Source organism: Stenella coeruleoalba, assembly GCF_951394435.1.
Source record: "Stenella coeruleoalba genome assembly, chromosome: 21".
Taxonomy (NCBI): Eukaryota; Metazoa; Chordata; class Mammalia; order Artiodactyla; family Delphinidae; genus Stenella; species Stenella coeruleoalba.
In genome coordinates, this window is record NC_137167.1 from 5,820,201 (window position 1) to 5,845,554 (window position 25,354).

General features: G+C 35.3%; 1 protein-coding gene across 1 annotated transcript in view; it reads left to right on the forward strand.

The window, feature by feature from the left end:
- Positions 1-17,558, forward strand: part of ADAM2 (ADAM metallopeptidase domain 2) — a gene marked incomplete at its 5' end in the record, with an annotated part of 73,186 nt that extends 55,628 nt beyond the window's left edge. The window contains 6 exons of the mRNA XM_079908938.1: positions 434-539; positions 7,050-7,233; positions 11,205-11,282; positions 11,513-11,645; positions 16,058-16,217; positions 17,399-17,558. Coding sequence (XP_079765064.1) covers positions 434-539; positions 7,050-7,233; positions 11,205-11,282; positions 11,513-11,645; positions 16,058-16,217; positions 17,399-17,432 — 695 coding nt within the window. The 3' untranslated portion in view covers positions 17,433-17,558. The remainder of the gene's footprint in view (positions 1-433; positions 540-7,049; positions 7,234-11,204; positions 11,283-11,512; positions 11,646-16,057; positions 16,218-17,398) is intronic.
- Positions 17,559-25,354: the final 7,796 nt, after the last annotated feature.

Below are 25,354 nucleotides of genomic sequence, written 5' to 3' on the forward strand. Positions count from 1 at the left end.
AATAAATCAGCCGTGACTCCAAGAATTTTTGGTCTGGGGAAATTAGGATAAAAAAATAAGATATTATTTTAATGATTTGTCTTGAAAACACATTTATATGATAACACTATTGACCAATAAGTCAATTATTTGTTTAAAAAAAGTTTCTTATATACTTATATATTTCTAGACTTACTAAAAATTAGAAGATAAACTGCATACTGTAGTTAATTCTAAGGTATCTGTTTGGATAGTAGACAAGATGCTTTCAATATTTAAATATTTCATTGAAGTAGTTTTTTTGTGATTTTAAAACTAGGTTTTATTTTCAATTTTGTATTATGCTCTTATTTTGTGCAATATTGTAAACAATCTCAGAATTTTAAGTGTACTCATTAATTATTTTAAATTAATGTAAGTTCAATATGACTAACCACAAATTTTTATTTTTCAGGTTCAGGTTTTGGTACTCAAGAGTGTTTTGATCAACTTAATTCTAAGACTGATCCATCTGGGAACTGTGGCTCTAATGCTTCAGGGTACACACAGTGTAATCCTAAGTATGTTCTAGGAAATCTATCTGAGAAACTTTATTTATTGCTTTATATTTGAAAATACCATGAGATAATTTACTTTACATGTAAGTGAAATGTCACTTGATCATGAAGTAAGACTATATTTAATCAAATTATAAATGTCTCAAGTACAGAATATCTGTACTTATCTTTCTCACACATCCAAACTATCCCTTGTTCCACCCCACAGAGCATTTAATTCACATATAGTTACATTAATTACCCATTAGTTAGAAGGACTGATCAGTTTTATTTTGCATGCTGCCACTTTAATTTTACAAAGGATGATCATTCTTCATAGTGATCTGATAAAAATGCATGAATTTTTACTATCCAGGAAGTAAAGCAATGTGTTTAAGTACATATACTCCACAAGCAGACATCTTGGTTTCAAATACTAATCCCAATACTTACCTACTTGTGTGACTTTGGACACGTGCCTCACTTTTCTGATATGTAAAATATGTATATCAATTTCACTAACGTCACTGGGCTTGTGCCAGTGTGGAATTTAGACACTCTATGAAAAGCACTTAGAATGGGACTGACACATATGAGGGTTAATTGTTAACTACTATGATTATTATATATACTAGAACTAGAATTATATATACTAGAACTAGAATGCTACTGTTACTATAATATTTTACTTTGTTACTATTTCAAACTTGGTTTGATAGCAAAAAAAATTTCTTGTTTTGCACGAATAGCAAAAAGACTTCCCATATAGCTTTTACTCAGTGGTTTACATTTTGCGCATTTGCTTTATCCTTCTGTTTTTCTAACTCTCCTCTCCTTTCCTCCCTTCAAAACGATTTTCCTAAACCATTTGAATGTAAGTTGGTTACTATGTTTCATTATCCTTAAATAAATCATTGTGTTTTCTTGAGAACAAAGGTTTTTATTTTTTTTAATGGCTCTATTGTAGCTGTCAACCACAGTTCTCGATAAAACTTCATTCATTATCTCAATGAAGTATTTATAGGTCTTTTTTCTTGTTCAGGAGCAAATCCAGAGTCACGAGTTTGTTAAACTTTAATCTAGAACATTCTTTTTGTTTCCATTTCTTTTCCTGTTTTTTTTTTTAAAAAAAAATACTACAGGCCAATTATTTTGTAATATTTTCCTCAAATTGGGTTTGTTTGATATTTTTCATCATTAGATTCATGTCGTAAATTTTGGCAAGCTTGCCACTGAAGTGGTGTTGTACCGTCAAGTGCAATTTTTAAAAGGTACATGCCATTTTCTCTCAAAGTTGGATATTTTAAGTTAAATTATTTGGTAACGTTAATTTTCTTTAGGTCTCTATTGTAAAGTTACACTTTTCCTTTGTGTTTAATGTGTTAATATGGGGAGAGTTAATATTGAGACCATGGACATGTTCTGTTCTTCTTCGAACTTTCACCCACTAGTATTAAGGTTCATTGATGATTTTCTAACTCCATTATTGCCTCCCCCTTTAAGCTAGAAATGTATTGTAGAAAGAAGTATTATTTTTATTTATTTATTTATGTTTGTGTATTTATTTATGTCAGTTCAGACACAGCAATTGTTATTTGACTCAATATTATAGAATATATTACTATCATTTATTTTAACACTTTTTCAAATTGTCTCAATTTGAGCTAGTGAGAGTTTCTTTTAGCTGGCCACAATATTCTTTTCAAAAGTCTGTATGACACTTTAAAAACTTACACATTTTTCCAGCACAAAAAAAGATGTTCTAGGCCCCTGTTATATTTTTCCTACCCTTGTTCTGGATTCAGCTGTTTCTCTAAGTAGCCCAGATTCCTTTTAGTAGAGAAGAGTATTTAGTAAACATCTGAGAACCAGGTGTGCTTATTTCTGCCGTTTTCCATTACCTCTAAGTCTTCTCAGACAACAAAGCTAGAACATACATGTATCACATTTATTTCTATATCCACGTATTATATCTCTGTTTTTAAAACGTGAACTTATAGTGATAATTTTATTTCCAGACACCACAAATATATACAAACTACATCTTACATTCATAAGTTGCTTTTTCCTATGCTCAAGCCCAGAAGCACAAAAGTTTGTTTCATAACTGCTAAAGCATATACTGACTAAAGGAAGCTTTCTAGCTGTTAGGATTATATTTTCTTTTAAATCATTGCTCTTTTTATATTAGCTGCTATAAAGTGCTTCTCTGCTAATTGCAATATTTGGGTCATTTGGATATTGATATCTAGTGCTTTATTTGCACCTATATCACATTTTAACTTTTTTGGCATGCATTGCAATTTTTTGACTTTATATTGGTTAGTATGAGTAATACATAATGGAAACTTTGCATATATTTATAATTTTCTGTATAAGTACTTACAAACATTATATTAGTTTCAGAGGTAGAACATAGTGATCCAACATTTTTTATAGATTACACACCATACAAAGTTATTATAAAATACTGACTATATTCCCTATGCTGTATGTTACATCCCTTTGGCTTATTTATTTTGCCATTGGTAGTTTGTACTTCTTAATCCCTTTCACCCATTTTGTACTTTCCGTACACCTCTCCCTTCTGGTAACCACTAGTTTGTTCTCTGTATCTGTAAGTCTGTTTCTGTTTTGTTATATTTGTTTGTTTGTTTTATTTTTAGATTCCACATATAAGTGAAAACATACAATATTTGTTTTTCTCTGTCTGATTTATTTCACGAAGCATGAAGCAATATACTATCCAGGTCCATCCATGTTCTTGCAAATGGCAACATTTCATTTTTATTTGTGGCTGAGTGATACTCTATTACATATATAATATGCAAATAATATAAATATATCTCACATCTTTATCCATTCATCCAATGCTGGGTTCTTAGGTTGCTTCCATATCTTAGCTATTTTAAATAATACTGCTATGAACATTGGGGAACATATATCTCTTTGAAGTAGTGTTTTCATTTTCTTCAGATGATAAATATCTAGGAGTGGAATTGTTGGATTTTATGGTAGTTCTACTTTAATTTTTTTTTTTTAGGAAAGTCCATACTGGTTTCCATTTGGCTGTACCAATTTACATTCATACCGACAGTTTACTACAGTTTCCCCACATCTGACCAATGCTTGTTTTTTTTTTTGGTCTCTTTGATAATAGCCATTCTGACAGGTGTGAGATGATATCTCATTGCAGTTTTGATTTGCATTTCCCTCATGATTAGTGATGTTTAATGTCTTTTCATGTACCTGTTGGCCATCTGTATGCCTTTGGGAAAATGTCTATTCAGGTCCTATGCCGATATTTTAATTGATTTTGGGAGGCTGTTTTTTTATTGAGTTGTATGAGTTCTTTATATATTTTGGATATTAACCCCTTTGCAAATACCTTCTTCCCATTCAGTAGGTTGCCTTTTTGTTTTTTGTTCTTTGTTTTTTTTTTTTTTTTTTTTTTTGGTGGAACGCGGGCCTCTCACTGTTGTGGCCTCTCCCGTTGTGGAGCACAGGGTCCGGATGCGCAGGCTCAGCGGCCACGGCTCACGGACCCAGCTGCTCCGTGGCACGTGGGATCTTCCCGGACCGGGGCACAAACCCGTGTCCCCTGCATCGGCAGGCGGACTCTCAACCACTGCGCCACCAGGGAAGCCCTCTAATATGTAATCTTTTTGTCTGGTTTCTTTTACTTATGTTTTTGAGATTCATCCATTTTGTAGCCTATATCAGTAGTATGTAGCTTCTTATTACTGGGTAATATTATATGGTGTGGATATAAACATTTTAAAACTATGTACCACTTAATGGGCACTTAGAATGTTTCTAGTTTAAGGCCATTAAGAACAATGCTGCTGTGGATGTAAGCTATTATATAGAGAATGGATAAAACAACAAGGTCCTACTGTATAGCACAGAGAACTATATTCAGTATCCTGTGATAAACCATAATAGAAAAGAATATTGAATATATATACGTATAACTGAACCACTTTGCTGTACAGCAGTAATTAACACAACATTGTAAATCAACTATACTTCAATAAAAAAAAATCAAGAACAATGCTGCTGTGAACATTCTTGTGCAGTATTTTGTTTGTTTGCTTTGTAAAGCCATGTATTTGTTTCTCTTGGGATATAACAAGTGTGAAGGTGCAAGTCTTTATGTAGACACATATTTTAAAATTTCACCTGGATGCACACTTAGAAGTAGAATTGCTGGGTCACATGGCAGGTATATGTTCAACATTTTAAGAAGCTTCCCAAATATTTTCCAGAGTTACTGTACCATTTTACATTTCCAGCAAATATGTATCAGAGTTCTAGCTTCCCTACATCCTTCTCTACATCACCAACATTTGATATTGTCATGACTTTTTGTTTCCTTGTTTATTTGTGTGTCATTCTAAAAAGGTATCTTACTCTGGCTCTAATTTGCATTTACCTACTGATTTATGAAATTACCACCCTTTCATGTGATTATAAGGCATTTGTATATCTTCTTTGGTAAAATGTCTTGGTAGATCTGTAGCCTACGTTTAAATTGGGTTTTGTTGTCATTATTGAATTGTGAAAATTCTTTTATGTATCAGAATAGAATCTTTATCAGATATATGAATTGTAAATATCTAATTCTATCTTTTCTTAATGACAACTTTTTGAAGATCAAAAGATTTTAATTTTGATGAAGACCAACTTATCCCTTCATTTTTTTACAGATCTTGCTTTTGGTACAATACCTAAGAAATCTTTGCCTCATTGCATAAAAGTGATAAAAGCAGAAATGTTTGTTTTGTTCCTGATTGTAGAGTGATAGCATTCAATCTTTCTACTTTATCCATGATACTACTAGTAGGTTACACATACAGCTCTATCAATTTGAGGAAGTTTCTGTCTGTTCCTAGCTGGATGAGACAGTTCATCATGGTTCAGTGCTGGATTTTATGAAATGCTTTCTCTGTGTCCTTTGAGAAGCTTCTGTGTTTCCCCCCTTTATTTTATTTTATTATCTTTTAACACCTTTATTGGAGTATAGTTGCTTTACAATGGTGTGTTAGTTTCTGCTTTATAACAAATAGAGACTTGTGAAGTCTCCCTGCACATACATGGAGCCTCACAGCCAGCTAGGGATGTGATGTAAGGAGAGCTGACAGCCAGCCTTTATGGAACCACTCTCTCCAGAATCATGGCTCCAATTTCTAGCTACTCCGTCCCGAATCTCAACTGTGACCTCAGTCTTGGGCTAACAGTGCTGCTGGTTTTACATTCATTCCCTAATACATTTGCTACTTTTACTCAAAATGCTGCTGGGTGAGACTTTTTGCTCTCTGCACCAAATCAAGGATGATCCCTCTGGCACTGAATTTATTGGTTTTAATGGCCAGCCTTGCCCTGGTAAAACGACAGCTGAAAGAGTGTATGGGAGCAGACCCAGGCAAGAGGACCACGGCCTTTCACTATTATTACTGATTTTATGGCAACTTTACATAAATGCTTCTCGATTTGTTGTTTGCTTTTGATCAGTTTCCATAGCCCTGAAATGTTTGTTGTGACAAATTTGCACAGTTTTATACTTATTTGGGGGGAGATAATTTACCTATATCTTCTCTCTCTCCTACCCCCCTCGTTAAGATTTAACTACACAATTTATTTTGTGCCTGATGTATCACAAATCCTAGAACTGACTCATGATAAGCACTCTCATCTAATTAGGAATAGAATGAAACTTCCTCAATCTGATAAAGCTATATGTGTTTTGTACTTCTACAAGTTACATCTAAGATAAATTTCCTTCCATGGGAAGAACTCAGTTTACATTTTCTTTAGTCTGGGGCGTCTATTGATAAATTTTATTAATTATTGTCTGAAAATGCCATATTTCCTTTTGAAAGATATTTTCTCTACCTACAAAATGCGAAGACACTAGATATTTTGTCTCACCTTTGAGTCTGTCATTCAGTAATCTGATCTCCATTATTTCTCTTGGAAAGTCAGTCTTAAGTTGTATTACTGTTCTTTTGTTGTTAATACTTTTTTATTTTCTGGTTACTTTCATGATTTTGTCTGTGATTTATGCACTATCGTTGTGATGTATCTCAGTGGTTCAGCGTTAATATTTATTGCATGTACTGCTTCTTGAGTGTATGCCTCAGTGTCTTGTCAGTTTGGGACCCATGATGTGGAGAGTACATATTATGTTTGAAAAACACAAAAGGAAATCCAATCATACCAGTAATTTTTTAAATTTTACTAATTTTTTTAGAATAGAATAAGCTTGGAATCATGTTTAAGAATCAAAAAAGGAATAAAGAATTGTTACCAAAAAAGTGATAAGGCTAAATAGAAAGTAGTTCATAATTACTAAGATGTTGTTACTATTAACAATGCAGGAAAGGCGCTCATATTTTTTGGTGTTGCACAATTAATTGCATACATCTTTTAGCAGCCCTTAATGCTTTATTTAAATCTGTTTGCTTTAGAAATGATATTCTAATATTTCTCTGTATTGAAAACTAATGATTTTTATTTGTTGGTAAATTATAGGGATGTGCGATGTGGAAAATTACTGTGTACATATGACAAAGGAATTATAATTAATATTCCAAATGCCACTGTTTTGTATAGCAACATAGATGGAAACATCTGCGTTGGACTGGAATATGCATATGATGATAAAGACAGCGGAAACATGTGGGTAAAAGATGGAACTGTTTGTGGTCTAAATAAGGTATGTAGTCTTTTATTACCAACTAATTTCCTAATTTCAAATTTTAAATGCATATTTGGTATTTTTCTCATAACTTAAGTGCACATTTAATTTCAAAAAATAAGAAAGTAGAAAGTTTTGAAAATGAGATATTATCACTATGAATATTTCATTGGCTATTTAGTACTTTTTTCATGGAAGTCATATGTATTAACTGTTTTATTAATTATCTCATGTTACACAGGGAGTATTTTTAATGTCATGAATTATATTTTGATATACTTACTTAAAATAGCAGTTAAAGTAACATATGCCCATTTTAGTGATGAAAATAATAAAGGATTCACAGAGTAAAGGAAAAATCAATCAAAGGCATATAAATCTGAGATATAAGTACTCTCCATTTTCATGAACCTTCCATCAACTCTTTTTATTATTTGAAGTATAATTGATTTACAATATTGTGTTAGTTTCAGGTGTACAGCATAGTGATTCAGTATTTTTGCAGATTATATTCCATTATAGGTTATTACAAGATAATGGGTATAATTCCCTGTGCTATACAGTATATCTTTGTTGCCTATCTATTTTATATATACCACTTTGCATCTGTTAATCCCATACCCCTAATTTGTCCCTCCCCACTTTGATCTCCCCTTTGGCAACCATAGGTTTGTTTTCTATATCTGTTTCAGTTTTGCATATATATATCCCTTTGCATTCTTTTTAAGTTTCCACATATAAGTGATATCATATAGTATTTGACTTTCTCTTTGACTTATTTCACTAAGTATAATTTTCTTTAAGCCCACCCACATTACTGCAAATAACAGTATTTCATTCTTTTTTATGGCTGAGTAATATTCCATTATATAAATTTATAAATATATATATATACACATATATATATTTAAAAACCACATTTTTAAATGCAATAGTCTGTTGATGGGCACTTGAGTTGCTTCTGAGCCTTGGCTATTGTAAATAGTGCTGCTGTGAACATTGGGGAACATGTATCTTTTTGAATTAGTGTCTTTCTTTTTTCCAGATGTATACCCAGGAGTGGGATTGCTGGGTTGTATGGTAATTCTATTTTTACTTTTTTAAGGAACATCCATAGTGTTTTCCATAGTGGTTGTACCAATTTGCATTGCCAGCAAAAGTGTACAAGGGTTCCCTTTTCTCCACATTCTCCCCAATGTTTGTTATTTGTAGACTTTTTGATGAGAGCCATTCAAAGAGGTGTGAGGTGATACCTCATTGTGTTTTTGATTTGCATCTCTCTAATAATTAGCGATGTTGAACATCTTTTCATGAGCCCGTGGGCCATCTTTATATCTTCTATGGAAATATGTCTATTCAGTCTACTGCCCATTTTTTAACTGTTTTGTTTTTGTTTTGATATTGTATTGAATGAGCTGTCTATATATTTTGGATATTAACATCTTGTTAGTTGCATAATTAGCAAATATTTTCTCCGATTCCATAGGTTTCTTTTTGTTTTGTTGATAGTTTCCTTTGCTGTGCAAAAGCTTTTAAGTTTAATTAGATCCCATTTGTTTAGTTTTGATTTTACTTCTTTTGTCTTAGGAGACTGATCCAAGAAAATATTGCTACAATTTATGTCAAAATGTATCCCACCTATGTTCTCTTCTAAGAGTCTTATGGCTACAGGCCTTACATTTAGGTCTTTAAACCATTTTGAGTTTATTTTTGTAAATGTTGTGAGGGATTGTTCTAATCTTATTGTTTTACATGTGGCTGTCCAGTTTTCCCAGCACTACTTGTTGGTGATACTGCTTTATCTCCATTGCATATTCTTTCCTCCTTTTTCTCCTGTTTCTTTTTATAGCATGTGATTTTTTGGTTAAAAACTGGACTTTTGAAAAACAGCCATTTCTCCCACTGTTTGCAGTCTGGCTCCGTGCCAGCGTAGTCCTTTTCTAATTTCTTGGGTGTGCTCTGAGCCTTGGGAGTAGCCTGAGGAGAAAGCTTGTGGTCTCTGAGATCTCTGTGAATATGCATCTTTCCTGGGTCTTTTTGTGGCTTTTCTTATTCCCCACATACATGTATGTTTTTTAATGTCTTGTTTTTCCAAATAGTCTCATGCCAGGGTTGCCTTGGAGCCTTAGATGGTCTATTGTATGTTTCCACCCATTCTCTCTGCTCCAAATGTCTACAAGTCTTAGTTTCCCTGCAGTTTTCCTGGGCAGTGTCCATCTGAGATCTGAATTAGGTGGAACAGAGACCAGTCTTCAGGCAGTTCCCAGACAGGTTACAATATTGAAAATAAGGTGTCCTCTACTCCATTCAGTTCAAGGGAGGGAATTGGAAACTCAGCTGCTGTCTCCTCCAGACCAAGACTATGGCATGCCCAAAAAGTAGTGGGACAAGGTTTGAGCAAAATACTACAAAACTGTCTAACATTTTGATTGTGGCTTTTTGTTTGTTTGTTTGGGCATTTGCTTAGCTGCAGCAGACCTCTGACGGCTTCCAGAGCTCCTATGGGTTGCTTTAGCCAGTCCTTCTCCCCCTCCCCCCCTCCTTCCCCTCCTCCTCCTTCTTCATCTTCTTCTTCTAGGATCTCTAAAGGAGAACAAGACTTGGGACTTCCTAGTGCACCATTTTGCTGATGTTGCCCTCCAGATTATTTTTTCAGGATTTGGTAAAACCTGCTTTTAATTCTGTCACTGGTGTACGGTGCATATAATCACTTAAATACTACATCCTTAGCCATTGATGACCATGGGAGGAATGCTGGCTTAGGTTTTGGTTACTTTTGTGGAATCAAATTGTTTCACATTTTCTGTGCCTAAAAATAATTTTTATTTTATCTCAAGTGCATAGTATTATTTGATATTACAAGTAAAAAGAAGTCTCAAAAAATAATATTTCTAAACTTTTGAGCTTTATGCTTAGCTTTCTTATTCCATTACTTGTACCACAACCAAGAAAGTTAGACATACCAGAGACCTTGGTGTCATTGCTCCATCTCTCTTTTCATCCTTTATATACAATCTATCACTAAACAACTTAGGTGGATCAAACTATTTAACTCTGTCTCAAACACAACCACTGTTTTTCATCAACACTACTACCACTCAATTTCACTCTATGGTTGTCATTTTTCTGGACTACTGTAATGTTATTCTAGTTTGTCTTTCTATATTTTCTCTTGCCTTTTACATTCTCTTTTTCAAAACCTCCTTTTATCAGCTTTCCATCTTCCAATTAAATCTCTAAACACCGCCAATTGCTTATAGGTTATAGACCAATTTTCTGATTAAGACTATAAGACACAGACAAACCCTCCATAATAACCTCTGTCACATCATGTATAGATTTTTTGTTGTGTGTGTGTTTCTGTATCTTTTACTGCAATATGAGCAACATGAGTTTTGTTGTTGTTCACTGCTGTGTTCTCAGGGCCAGGCACATCGTAAGACTCAAATATTTAGTTAATTAATGTTTGAATGGCTGTTCTTTGTGTAACAACTGAACTTCCCTAAATATTTCTTAACAGTTTCATAATAGATATGATGTAGGGTCATTCTGAATACTTATTCTTTTTCTATAAGTACTTTGTCTTTCATTTCTATGCTTGATTAAGTCATGTTCAACATCAGAGCTCAATAAAAAAGTTTCACTGTCCTCATATATTAGACAAATTCTGTGTTTTTATTATTTCATAAAACTATTTTATTATAGTATTTATTACACATTTACCTTTACTGTTACTTATTTCATGTCTGTACTTCCTATCCCAGTATAAGCAGGGAAGATGTTTTTATTGTTTTATTTATTTTCAGATAATCAGTCTCATCTAGTGCTGAAAACATAGTAGCACTATGAATTAATCACTTATTGTTAGTATATTAATATTTATTATTAAATGAATACCTCTTATGTCAGTATAATAAGGAATCCTTTTAATTAGATGCCAAATACAGATGTTGGTACAGTTAACTTACTTTGGGATATCTCCTTTTTAGGTTTGCAAAAATAAGAAATGTGTAGATTCTTCATTCTTGAATTACGACTGTACTCCAGAAAAATGCCACAATCAAGGTGTAAGTATCAGCACTATAAGACAAGAATAGAAATCATTGAGGCTGATATTTGGAAAGCAAATGCACAGCTAAACACACACACACACACACACACACACACACACACACACACACACAGTCATATTCATAAACCATGTAAGAAAATCAGCCTTATCTGACCTAGCTATTATTTCAAAATTTTAAGTGAACACAAATAATTTTAGCTATTTATGATATTTCTCCTGTTTCAGCTATGTAATAATAAAAGGCACTGTCACTGTAACCCTACATATTTACCTCCAAATTGCCTAGCTTCACTAGAGTCATGGGAAGGTGGGAGTATTGACAGTGGCAACTTTCCACCCTCAGTACCAGGCCTACCTGGTAAGTATTGATTGATACTGATTTCAATTGAAATTATAATTAAAATAACATTTTAATGTATTAAATTTAATAAAATAAGTATTTTGTCTACCAATTTATATTTAGATTATGTTTGGACATAAAACAATACACCATATATGGCTATTTAATTTATGTTTTCCTTCCAGAGACTAATGTGTTATAACATATTAAATATATGTTATAAATAAGGTATGTCAGTGAAGGCCCAGGCACGAAAATAGAAATCACTTTAGCCTTTCATACAGAAGGAATTCAATACAAGGCATGGGGTAACACACAACGGCAGAGATAAAAGCCAATCAGAGAACAGTGAGGCAACCAGAGATTAGCAACACAGGAATCCACTACCACTTCTTAGGGCTAAAGGCACAATAAATGGAGATGTTATTACTAGAACCAGAATCTAAGCCATCTCGCATGACATGTAACTGTGGTCAGGGCTATATACTAGGGTCTAGAACACAGGTTAGAGGTACTCTCCAGCATGAGGTGAAGGTGTAGAGGATACAGGGACACAATTGCAGATGCTGGAGACAGAGAGGGTTAAATACCATGGCAATTTCTGTCTTCTTGCCCTCCAAATTTTATCCAGTGAATCCCATTAGCCAAATCTAACTAGAAGACCAAAGGTTAAGGAGCTTAGGAAATATAATTTTCGACACATTTTGGTTCAAAGTAGAGATGTATTTTAGAGCAAGCTGGCAGATCCAGTGTTGCTTAGGACTAGATTTCTTTTATATAAAAACCTATGTTTAGGGCTTCCCTGGTGGCACAGTGGTTGAGAGTCCGCCTGCCGATGCAGGGGACACGGGTTCGTGCCCTGGTCCGGGAAGATCCCACATGCTGCAGAGCGGCTGGGCCCGTAAGCCATGGCCGCTGAACCTGCGTGTCTGGAGCCTGTGCTCCGCAACAGGAGAAGCCACAACAGTGAGAGGCCCGCATACCGCAAAAAAAAACAAAAAAAAAAAACAAAAAAAAAACCCCTATATTTACAGAAAATCAAAGCAAGCAGATTTTGAGCCAGACTTAGTTCGTAACATTTCCACATTCATTCCAGCATTTGAAATATAGTATTTAAGACCATGCAGTAATAGATTAAGTAAAAAACATTATAACATACTTATGTATCACCAAGCTATTTCTATGTTAGTGGGAACGGTCAGCTTATCTTCAAATTAACAGCAATTAACTGCTTCTATCCATGCACATGCATGCTGTTTCCCCAGTGAGAAGAAGACTGTTTCCTAGAATCCAGGTTGGTTTTAGTGACGTGATTGAGCAGTAAAATATACAGAAGTGAGATTCTGAGACTTCCATGGTTTTGCTGCAGATTCTGATTGGGTTTTTTAGAATACTAATGCTTCGAACTCTCATTATTGGAACACTCATTCTGTTGAAAATTATCTGCTGTATATGAAATTTGACTACATTGAGACATAAAAATAAAAATATAACCATGCAACTAAGCCCTCCCCAAATTCATGACACACAAAATTAAAAGATTAAGTTACCAAATTTAGGGATACTTTCTTGCACAATCTCTCTCTCTCTCTCTCTCTCTCTCTCTCTCTCCCTACACACACACACACACACACACACACAATTTGGTACCAGATGGTGCATTTATATTTATATAACAAGAATCTAAAACATGTGCCATTAGCTTTGGAATTGGGTGGTGCATGGAAGGTAGAACAGGAAACTGTTGATGACTACTGATATATGTTGACATTGTCTCAAGAAGACTGTTGGTGAGCAATTCAAAGACAGCTTAAAAACATGTTATTAGAAGTTGGAGAAATGAGGACATTTATTATGAAGTAGTGAATTGTGTGGCATCCTTGCTGCCTGTGGTAATGTGGAAAGTAGAATTCATGGTTCTGGTCAGCAAGATTTCCAAGTTGGGTGACTTAAGTTACCTATGATAAAATATAAGATGATAGTAATTATTAATAAAGGAACAGTTCAGTTTTCAAGTAAAATGTCTATTTTACTTGAAAAGAGCTAGAATTTATTTGGTTTGAAAATAAAATTAATTTTTATTCCTGAATTCTTCCAGCAAAACATTCTTAAAGTGAGAAATGGCTAACAGCTAAATTTGAGATACTGAGCAATAAAATTTGATCTCAGATAAAAATTGTCAAGCGTATGTAAACCCCTCTGTTAAGACCTCAGGAAAACTTAAAAGTGATGCCTCTTAGACACCTTCATCTATCAATATACAAAAAGCCTTCTAAGTATTGTACTGGACTGCCTCTTAAAAACTCTTAAACAGTAAGGCTACTATGAATGTTAAATAGGTTATTTTATAGCAGCCTCACCAGAGTCCAATATAGACAGATTTATGTTAAAAAGATTTGTGGGTGTGGTTTCATTTAATGGGGTGTATTTTTTATTTAATACACAAGAAATCCATACATTTTTAAGGAATTACCTCAGTCAGACTGAAAACGGTCAAGATAATACATATGTTCTTCAAGTCCTAATCAATTACGGGTAAAAGTAGACTGATAAAGCTACTCTAATGTAAAAAGTGTTATAAGGGCTACTCCTTATGGAAAAGGAATTATAAATCATAGGGTATAACCAAGAAATCAGAAGCCCAAACTTCATGATGTGTGCATTTGTGATTTTTGAAAATCACCACCAACAAAAATAACAGCAACAAGAAATACAGATGTATTTGGTTTCACAGGTTAATTCTGGCAAGTTTTTGCAAGGAAGAAATACCATTTTAAAAAGTAGCAGTGAAGTGACTCCTGTCACCTCGCTGTATGAGGAAAACATATCCCTGATGCCAAATCCAGAAAGAAAGTTAACAAAGAAAAAATTACAGAACAATATACTTCATAAACATAAATGTAAGCATTCATTTGAAAGTCAATCAGTGCAATTCACCAAATTAAGAATATTTTAAGTGTATATCATTTTCTCTTTTGATGCATAAAAGTCATTTGACAAAATTCAACACGTATTTATGAATTTTTTAAAGGCAACAAACTACCAACAGAAGCAAACTTCATCAATACGATAAAAAGCATCAACAAAAAAATTTTAGCCAATATATCTTATGATAAAATACATTGTTTTTTCCAAAATTTGAGAGCAAGGCAATGAAGTCTGCTCTCACCATGTCAATATTTTACCCTAAGTCATAGCCAGTGCAATAAGTAAAGAACAAAAAAATCAGGAGCATGAAGATTAGAAAGGATGAAATTAGACTGAACATGATATGATTAATTACATCAAAAATCCTAAGGACTCTACAAAAATACTTCTAGAAGTAATAAAAACCTTTCGAAAGGTCAAAGGAAATGTTTAAAAGTGGATAGTATTGCTATATACTAGCAGCAGTAAATGAAAACCAACTTAAAATCAGTACCACCTACAATACTATCAAAATATAAAATATTAGGAATAAGTTTAACAAAAGATGTGCAAGACTGAAACTAAAACAAAAATGCAGATAGATGCTAAACATACAAGTAAATGGAGAAATATGCCATGCTCACCTATTGGAAAGTTTATTATTGCCAAGATGTCAATTCTCACCAAATTAAATCTATAGATAAAAATAACCAATCATAAAAGCATGCAACATTTTAGGTGTCAACAATTTGATTCTAAAATACACACAAAAGTGCTTAGAATAGCGAAAGAGCTCTGAAAAAGTACAACAAAGAAGGACAACTTAGTCTATTTGCCTTATATTAAATTTAGAATAATATAGATTTAGTATATAGTTACAGTAATCAAGAAAAGTACAAAGATAGTTCAACGGGAAAGGAAAGTGAGTTCAAAACATTGTATTCTAACAACTGGATATCCACATAAGGCCAAATGAATCTCAAAATTACAACTTACTTCACAATTCATGTGTGATAGACGATAAATCTAAATGTAGAAGCTAAAACTATTCTTGAAAGAAACACAGGAAATGTCTACATGACCTTGAGCTAAGCAATTAATTTCTTAGATGAAACATGAAAATAAATACCAATGCAATAAAAGAAAAGAATTTGGACTTCATTGAAATGCTATGACATATGCAATATTTCTTACAAAAAAAAATTGAGTATTGAGGGAAAATTCAGTTCTTCCTGGGATCACACTATAATCCCTTTCGTCTGTATTATGAGACAGATCTAAAAAGAGACTACATGGAATAGAAGGTTCTTAATAAACAAGCAAGGAATATAGGACTATTATGTAAGAGAAGAGTCTAACTTTGAGCACTTATGATGTCAACTTATCCACTTCATATAAAATATGTTAATTATAAAATTATTAAATGTTTAAACATTTTATTCTAATAGTCATATTAAAATGCAGAAATGGTTTTGCTATATTCCTGGTAATTGCTTTCAAATCACTGGTGTTTTCTCTCCTAGACAGGCGCTATATTGAGAATGTTTACTATTCCACGCCTGCGAGATGGCCATTTTTCTTACTCATTCCTTTTTTCATTATTCTCTGTGTACTGATTGCTACACTGGTAAAAGTTTATTTCCAAAATGAAAATTGGAGAACTGAGGACTATACAAGCGATGAGTATATTAATTTCATATTTAAGATTCATTACTTTTGTAATTAGTTGGCCTACATAGTAACTTATCAATAAATAACATTATGGTGATATAACTAGTAATAATTCCGATTATATATTTATCTTTATATGGAAATTTAATATGTAATATATTAATGATCAATATAATGAATAATAAATTTCTTTAATCTTAAAATAACTTGGACTGTGTTAAGGGTAAATTTAAGTAGAAATGATTTCTAGTTAGTGTTTATCTACCTCCTTTTACTATTTGATCTTAATTATTAAATATGTATTAAATATTATTACTTTACTTTTTAATATTTACATATTTCAAAGAATTTTGCATACACTATTCTATTAAAACATAGCATGGAAATTTAGGAGAGTAGTTAAGCTTTAAGGCACTTAAATAAATTGAGAGGCAGGCAGAGTTGGAAAAGGTTAGAAATTAATATATAATAGTAAAACTGAAAAATCTAGATATAGCCATGGCTAATCTACAGAAAAAACTTTTTTAAATTAAATAACCTTATAAATATCTGAAAATATGCTTCAAGAATAAAATAAATATTAAAATTGGTTTATTTCCTTTCATGGAAATCGCTATAAAATAATTTCTGCCTCTGAGTTTTACATCTATGACCTCCATCTTAATTAAAATGAAATGAATTTTATTCAAATATTTAAAGAATTTTATTGAAGTATTTGAAGTTGATAAGATAATACTAATTAAAAGAGAATATATTTCACAGAAATATTTTGAAAAGTTTATGTAAAATTGCTGAAGTAATATGTAACACATAAAATAGTCACATAATTCAGATAATATATAAACATATTAAAGGAATTTTCTTATATTAGATGACTTTATTGTGGAAAAACTGGGCAGAATATGAATGGTAAAAAAAAGTGTAAAACTATTTAGCTAATAATGTCATGGATATAAATATGATCTGAGTTCATTTCCAGATAAACTTATATTACTTTGCTTTTTCCCATATTAGTCTTTCTTACCAGTTAAGAGGTGCTCTCGGTGGTAAGATATTCTTAAGTAGTGACTGCTCCCAGATCTCAGATAGGGATTCAAAACTATTTCAATACTGATAAATGGTACAGAGTTTTGTAGAACCATCTTTGAGGAAAATACAATTTTAAATGATTATTTTTATTTTTAAATACATAGGCAAGTGGAAAGTGAGAGTGAGACCAAAGACTAGCCTGGAAAACAAAGAATCCATGGTATCACAGTAAGTATCAACTATTTTAGGATGAGAGGAAGAAACAGACAAACAGAAAATTCAATGTATTAGATGGATAGAAATAACATAAATGTATATTAAGTGAAGATGGTAATATAGCTGCATATAATAAAAATCAAATTGAGGCTATATCATAGACATGGTAAATCTGTCACCTAAAATATGTCTTAGAGTGCTATCTTTTCTCTTTTTTTCTAATAATGCTTAATTCTTTAGCATTTGTGTATTCAAAATGTTGGTTACAAATAAATTATTGATACATGATAGAACTCTACTTCAAAATAAGTGTACCCTCATGCCATTTGTTGAATTAATCATCATTTTTAACTTGATTGATCATACAGGTGACTTTTCCCCCTTTATTTATTCTACCAGAGTAATTATCTCTGATGGACAGGAAAAATGGAAAAGAAAACGTACATGCCTTGCCTAATTACCTGGGATTCAAAACCTGTGCATTATGTCTTTCATCTGTCAAGAAAAGATAAAAGTTTTCATATATAACATAATACCACAAATAACTTATTTGCAAGGAATGCATGTTTATGAGTTTTTGTATTACATATTTCTTATTTTTAAAGTTACCTCATATTAATTCTGTTAGTAAGCATTAACTCTGTTAATGAGTAGGCATGAGGTAAGGAAAGTGTATAATACATGCAATACCATGATTAAAGGCCACTGTTATATTTTAAGCCGCAATGGTGTGTGGTTGTGTTATAGTCTCATGGTCCATAACCAATCAAAAGACAACAATAAAAATTAAAAAAAAAAGATTTAGAAAAAAAATTTCAACTATACGCTGCTTATAAAAGACAATTTCAGGGCTTCCCTGGAGGCGCAGTGGTTGAGAGTCCACCTGCCGATGCAGGGGACACGGGTTCGTGCCCCGGTCCGGGAAGATCCCACATGCCGCGGAGCGGCTGGGCCCGTGAGCCATGGCCGCTGAGCCTGCGCGTCCGGAGCCTGTGCTCCGCAACGGGAGAGGCCACAACAGTGAGAGGCCTGCATACCACACACACAAAAAAAAGACAATTTCAGTTATATAAAGGTTCAAAGTAAAAGACAGATATACCATGGAACTTTAAACTAAAGAAAGCTTGGTAGACTTTAACACAAAAAGCATTAGTAGATATAAAGAAGAACATATCATAGTGCAAAAGGTAAATCTAAGAAGAAGCTACAATAATATAAATGTGTGAGTCAGGGTTCTCCAGAGAAACAGAAGCAATAGGAGTTATATAGATAGATGGGGGGTGGGAGGGATGAGGAAATTTATTAAAGGAGTTGGCTCACATGGTTCTGGAGGCAAAGAAGTCCCAAGATCTGCCATCTGCAAGCTGGAGAGCCGGGAAACGACTGGTAGCGTCATTCAGTGTGAGTCTGAAGGCCTGAGAAATGCAGGGCCAATGATGTAAGTCCCAATCTGAGTCCAAAACCCTGAGGACCAGGAGTGCCAGTGGGTGTCCCAGGATAGGAGAAAGCAAATTGACCTTCCTCTACATTTTTGTTCTGCTCAAGCCCTCAAAAGATTGAATGATGCCCACTCCAATTGGTAAGGGTAGTCTCTCCTTCACTCAGTCTAATGATTCAAATACTAATCTCTTCCCAAGACACACAGACACACCCAGAAATCATGTTTTATCAGACATTTGGACATCCCTAAGTTGACACATGAAATTAACCATGACAAGTCTCCCCCTTGTCAACTTCGCACCCATATGTATCTCCTTAAGCCATACTTAATCTCCAAATAAAGGTCATAACTCTGCCTAAAGTGATATAACTGTCCTGCATACAACCAAAGGTGCCCTAATTCCTTTCCAGAAGAGGAAGATAAAGCCCCTGCATGATGTTTACTCTCCTCCTGATATTTTATAACTTAAATACTACGATGTAAAATTTAAAATATTTATACAAAGTCGATACATGATAAAGGAATGAGAGGAAAGAAAGCAAAGATATTTGCTCAATATGTTTATATACAGACAAATGTATTCATAACAAAATAAGGAGAATATAATTGTGAAAATACAGTGTGCATTTCTGTAACTAGTCACATGGTTGTAGCTGGTATTTATAACTACCTTCTTCTATTCTCCACTCTGCATTCCCTTTGACTTCATCAAGCACCTGAGCTGCTTTGCTGACCCAAACCTTCATTTCTGAAAGGTCTGCACCATTAGTAATCCTTTCTGGATGGAGTTGTAGTTCTTCATTGACCTTAATTACAGAGCATGGTAATATGAGGAGACATTCCACAGGATTGCCTGTATTTCATACGTACTCTTCCTTACCTCTGTTGTTGAGTAGTCCATCCAGTTCCCTTTGGTAGTCAAGATCACTAACCACAGCCAATACCTTACCTCCCTTGTTTTCCTATTGATTCAGAGGTATGAGGAACCGAAGTAACCATGCAGCAGTCTTAATTCCAATTAAAGATATCACTGTTGTGTTCCCTGGCGAAAGCATTCTTCCCTCTGGGACTAAGACCTGTAGGCCAACAGAACTTAAAGTTGGGAAACAGGAAGCAAAAATTTTGCTAGTGGGTCACTTGGGGTAATAGTGAGTGGTGCCACTCCTCTTTCCACCCTTCAATTCCTGGACCCATGAATCCTGGTTACTGGAGAAACAGCATCATATATTGGACAGTCTTCTGGAGAACATTGCCCCAGCCCTGAAAAACACTGCCACCTAGCCAGCACTGTAATAGAGTGCTCAAAAGGCCATGCCACCATTCTATCAAGCCAGCAGCTTCAGGATGGTGGGGAACGAGTGAATTCCATGAGCCCAGGGCCACTGCTGCAATTCTTTTGCTGTGAATTTAGTTCCTTGATCAGAAGCAATGCTGCATAGAATACTGTGACAGTGGGTAAGTCATTCTGTCAATCAATGGATGGCAGTTTTGGCAGAAGCATTACATATAGGGAAGGTAAACCTGAACCCAGAGTGTCTATTCCAATAAGGAAAAAATACTGTCCCTTCCTTGATGGTAATCAGCCCACCACCAGGTAGGTGGCTGACCATCCTGAGAACGGTGCTGTATCCTGGGCTCCGTGTTGGCCTCTGCTGCTGGAAGATTAGGCACTCAGCAGTGGTGCTGCCAGGTTGCTAAGCCCATCCTGCCACCACGATCACTTTATTCACTAGCCCATTTGACGATAAAGGCATGGCTAGGAAATAGGCTGACTAGTATCCACAAAATGGGTCATCGTTTCCACCTGATTATTAAAATTGTCCTCTGTTGAGATCACCCTTAGTGAACATTCACATGGGACACAAACGTCTTCATGTTTCTTGCCCATTCAGAGAGGTCTAGCCACATACTTCCTCCCCAAATAATTTTGTCATCAGTTTTCCATTTATGTTCCTTCCAAGTCCCTGATCACCCAGCCAAACCACTGGCTACAGCCCAGAATTGGTATATAATCACACGTCTGGCTATTTCTCCTCCCAAGCAAATTGCACAACCAGGTACACTGCCTGAAGTTCTGCCCTTTTAATAGGATTTCCTTTCACCACTATCCTTCAAGGATGTCCAAGAGAGGGGCTGTAGTGCTACTGCTCTCCACTTCCAAGTGATGCCTGCACACCAGGCAGAATCATCTGTCAACTGATTATAGGGAACTCCTTATGAGCCCATAAATGCAAGCTGAGAGAAGGCACTGTGGTGGTAGTTGGGACTATAGGCATTTATTCCACTTCTTCTTGTAACTTACCTGTGCCTCAGGGCCTGCTTGGGCCTGATCACAGTTACCATTTCCATTTGATGATGGAATGTTTCTGTGCAGCCCGATTTTATGACTTGGTGGTCAGAAAACATAGTTTATGATCAACAGCTGAGGCCGCAGTATAATTTGGTGGCTTATGGTCAAGTGTTCAGTCTCTACTAAGGCTCTACCAGTAGCTGACCAAAAGTTGTTTTTGAAAAGGAAAATAGTTCTCTTTAGATTATGTCAGGGCCTTTCTCTATAGTCCTAATGGCCTGCACCACGATACACATATGGGGCCTGCCAAAGGCTCCAAACAGCACCCCTATCTGCCACTTCCCACTTCAAGTACCATTGGATCTGCTGGCTTATGTGGCCCAAGTGGAAGAGCAGCTTGCACTGCAGCCTGGACCTGTTGCAGAGCCTTCTCCTGCTCTGGGCCCCATACAAAACTAGCAGCTTTATGGGTCACTTGGCAAATGGGTTGAAGAAACACACTCAAATGCGGAATATGCTGTCTCCAAAATTCAAAGAAGCCCATTAGGCATTGCACCTCTTTCTTGGCTATAGGACTGTCCAGAATCAAAAATTTACCTTTCACCTTAGAAAAGAGTATCTCAACAAGCCCCACACCACTGATCTCCTAGAAATTTCACTAGAAATCGAGATAGATGGCCCCAAAATTTTAGTCAGATTTATTTCCCACCTTCTGACAGCAAATGTCTTAATGATAAGTCTAGAGTAGTTGCTACTTCTCACTCACTAGGTCCAATCAGCATCATGTTATCAATGTAATGGACCAGTATGATATCTTGTGAAAGGGAAAGGTGATGAAGATCTATATTATGACATAGGGCTAGAGAGTTGATAGACCCCGGTAGGTAGGACAGTGAAGGTGTATTGCTGACTTTGCCTGCTGACAAAAATTGCTGCATACCAGGGACCAGAGGACGTGCTAATCTGCTCAAGCGATGAAACCACAACTGGTATGGCAGATGCAATTGGAGTCAGCCCCTGGTTAAGCTTAATGTAATCCATGCTTATTCTCCAAAATCCATCTGTCTTCTCTGCAGGCTAAATAGGAGAGTTGAATGAGTATGTGGTGGGAACCACCACCTGTACATCTTTCAAGTCCTTGATGGTGACAGTAACCTCTGAATCTCTTTCTCTAAATTAAATCAGAGGAGGTTGGACATTTACAATTTGCTCATCATGGCTATTTTTGGTCTATGTTTTGGCCAACCAACCGAACTGTTAGAGCACTTTTAACTCCTAAGCTGCAGCATTAAATGCAGAATCTCTTCTTAGTGAGCCTATGTCAATACATTTGGCTTGATGCAAGTTTATGTTCCTTCCACTGTTATCCCACACCCTTAATATCCCTTCCCACAGAGCTTCTCTCGATGTCTGCTTATATAAATCAGAGAACTCAATTAGTTCTTTTGGAGTGTAGTTCACCTCACCTTCAGGAATCTGCTTAGACTGAGTCTAGTTATAGGTCTAGAAGCAAAGATGGATGGTGGGGGTCAGTCCTGAGGAGAATCAGCAGTGTCTTGAGTCCAAGACCATTTCCTCAAGGTTAATTCCCTCAAATTGAGGTGGAAAGGCTGAAACCACTGTGGGTGGAGACAGCACTGTGGGTGAGAAGGTCAATTCCACTGGAGTTGGGGAGAATACTTTTGCTGAGGCTGGGAGGCCTCTTCCACAATGAGGACTCATCAGGATTTAGGGGCTCAGTGTCCCTGGCTTCAACAGCATATTCCAACACATCTCCATCCCACCTTATAGGGTCTCATTCTTTCCCAATGAATGCCCTCACTTTGACAACAGACACCCTGTGAGGCCAGGAGGTCAACTTGCATTATAAATCAGCCAGGACGAAGTTCTCCATTTAATTTTCAGCAATTTCAGCCCTGGGGCTATAGGAGATAAGTCCTTTCTTCAGGGCACACCTGGAAGCCTTTAGGTCATTTACGCAACACCTGACCTGGGAATTCAGGTCTCTGAACTTATCTTTTCCTTTCCCTATGTTGTCCAGCAACATTAGGAGAAATCAACCAATGTCATTATATTCCTTCATTTTCCAAAAATGTTCAAAAATATCATATAGAGTCACGTGGCTCCTTTCTTCCTATAAGTGGTTGATTAGAAGTATCCAAAGCAGATATTTTGCATATCTCTGTAAACAGCAACTTTTTTCTTTTAGTCTTTATTGAATTTCTTACAATATTGCTTCTGTTTTGGATTTTTGGCCACGAGGCATGTGGGATCTTAGCTCCCTGACCAGGGACTGAATGCACACCCCTTCATTGGAAGACAAAGTCTTAACCACTGGACCACCAGGGAAGTTCCTGAGTCAACAGCATCTTAAAACTTAATCAGATTACAAAGCCAGTTCCAGGAATCCCAAAACCAATTCAGAAAACTCATCCTTTAAGTCCCCAAATCTGTATCAGTCAGGGTTCTCCAGAGAAACAGAACAGGAGATTATTTATATATATGGGGGGGGGGAGAGAGAGAGAGAGACATGAGATTATAGAAATTGGCTCATGTGGTTATGGAGGCCAAGAAATCCCATGATCTGCCATCTACAAACTGGAGAACCAGGAAAGCTGATGATGAATTCCGCCCAAGTCTGAAAGTCTAGAATGGGAATGGGGGTAGTGACAGTATAAGTCCCAGTCTGAAAAGCAGGAGTGCCAATGTCTGAAAGCAGGAGAAAATAGAAGTCTCAAATCAAGCACAGAGCAAATTCACTCTTCCTCTGTCCTTTTATTCTGTTCAGGAGCTCAATGGATTAGCTGCTGCCCACCAGCATCTTTGAGAGTGGTCTTTACTCAGTCTTCTGACTCAGATGCTAACCTCTTCCAGAGACTCCCTCACAGAAACGTTCAGAAATGATGTTTTAATCAGCTATCTGGGCATCCCTTAGCCCAGTTAAGGTGACACATAAAATTAAAAGTCACAAAAATTATAATATTTTATAAATCTTAGTATAACTTCAGTACACAAAAGGAAATTATCAGAAAAAAATTAGAAAAATCAACAAATATGTGAGGGATTTGAAAAATATGATGAAAACACATGACCTACCTCATATAGAGAACAGTATACCCAACCTCTGCATTTTAAATATACATTTTTATGTATACATTTTAAATATGTATAAAAGTTTTAATGATATATACCACATGCTTAGGTATAAAATAACTCTTAACCAATTTCTCATGACTGAAATATTTCAGATTATGTTCTCTAACGAAAGTTAATTTAAGACAAATATATTATAAATATATAAAAATCCCCAGATATTTGATGTAATACTTTTCTAATTAATCCATGGATCAAAGAGGAAAATTCAATGAAAATTAAAATATTCTTTGGTACATACTATAAAAATACTAAAGTAAAATCCATGACATAGGTAGGTCTTGCTTAGCGGGAATCTAAGCCATCTGAAAACTGCTGACACAAATAATCAATAATGAATCTATAATAAGGAATAGAGGGGGAAAGGGGTGGGGTGGGAGGAATTGGGAGACTGGGACTGACACACATACACTGATACTATGTATAAAATAGACAACTGATGGGAACATACTGTATAGTACAGGGAATTCTACCTAATGCACTGTGGTAATCTAAATGGGAGGGAAGTCCAAAAGGGAGGGGATATCTGTATGTGTATGGCTGATTCATTTTGTTGTGCGGTGGAGGCTAACACAACATTGTAAAGCAACCATACTCCAGTAAAAATTAATAATTAAAAAAAAAAGGAATCTGAATACACTAAAGTGGGTACGCAGCTTTCAAAGAGGAGAAGCAGTAACAAGAGAAACACTGGATTCAACTCCTAGCTGAGTAAATGCCACTGGGACAAGTCACAGGCTACCTGAAGTTTAGAAGCTCTGCAAGGAAGGAGGAAGGTTAAGACTTCCGGGGGTGGGGAGGAGATTCAGGTCAACCTAAAGAGCAGAAAGGAAAAGGGATGCTCTCTACCCTGGGGTCATGAGGCACAACTGGCAGGCCCTCAGGGCTTTATGGGGTGAGGGTCTTTGGCTGCTTTTACCTGATTCAGAGCCTTTTCTGGATTCAAGTTAGAGTAGATAAGTTGGAAGTTGGAACTGAAAATACAGAGAAAACACCAGACATAATTCAGGTGATTCAGGG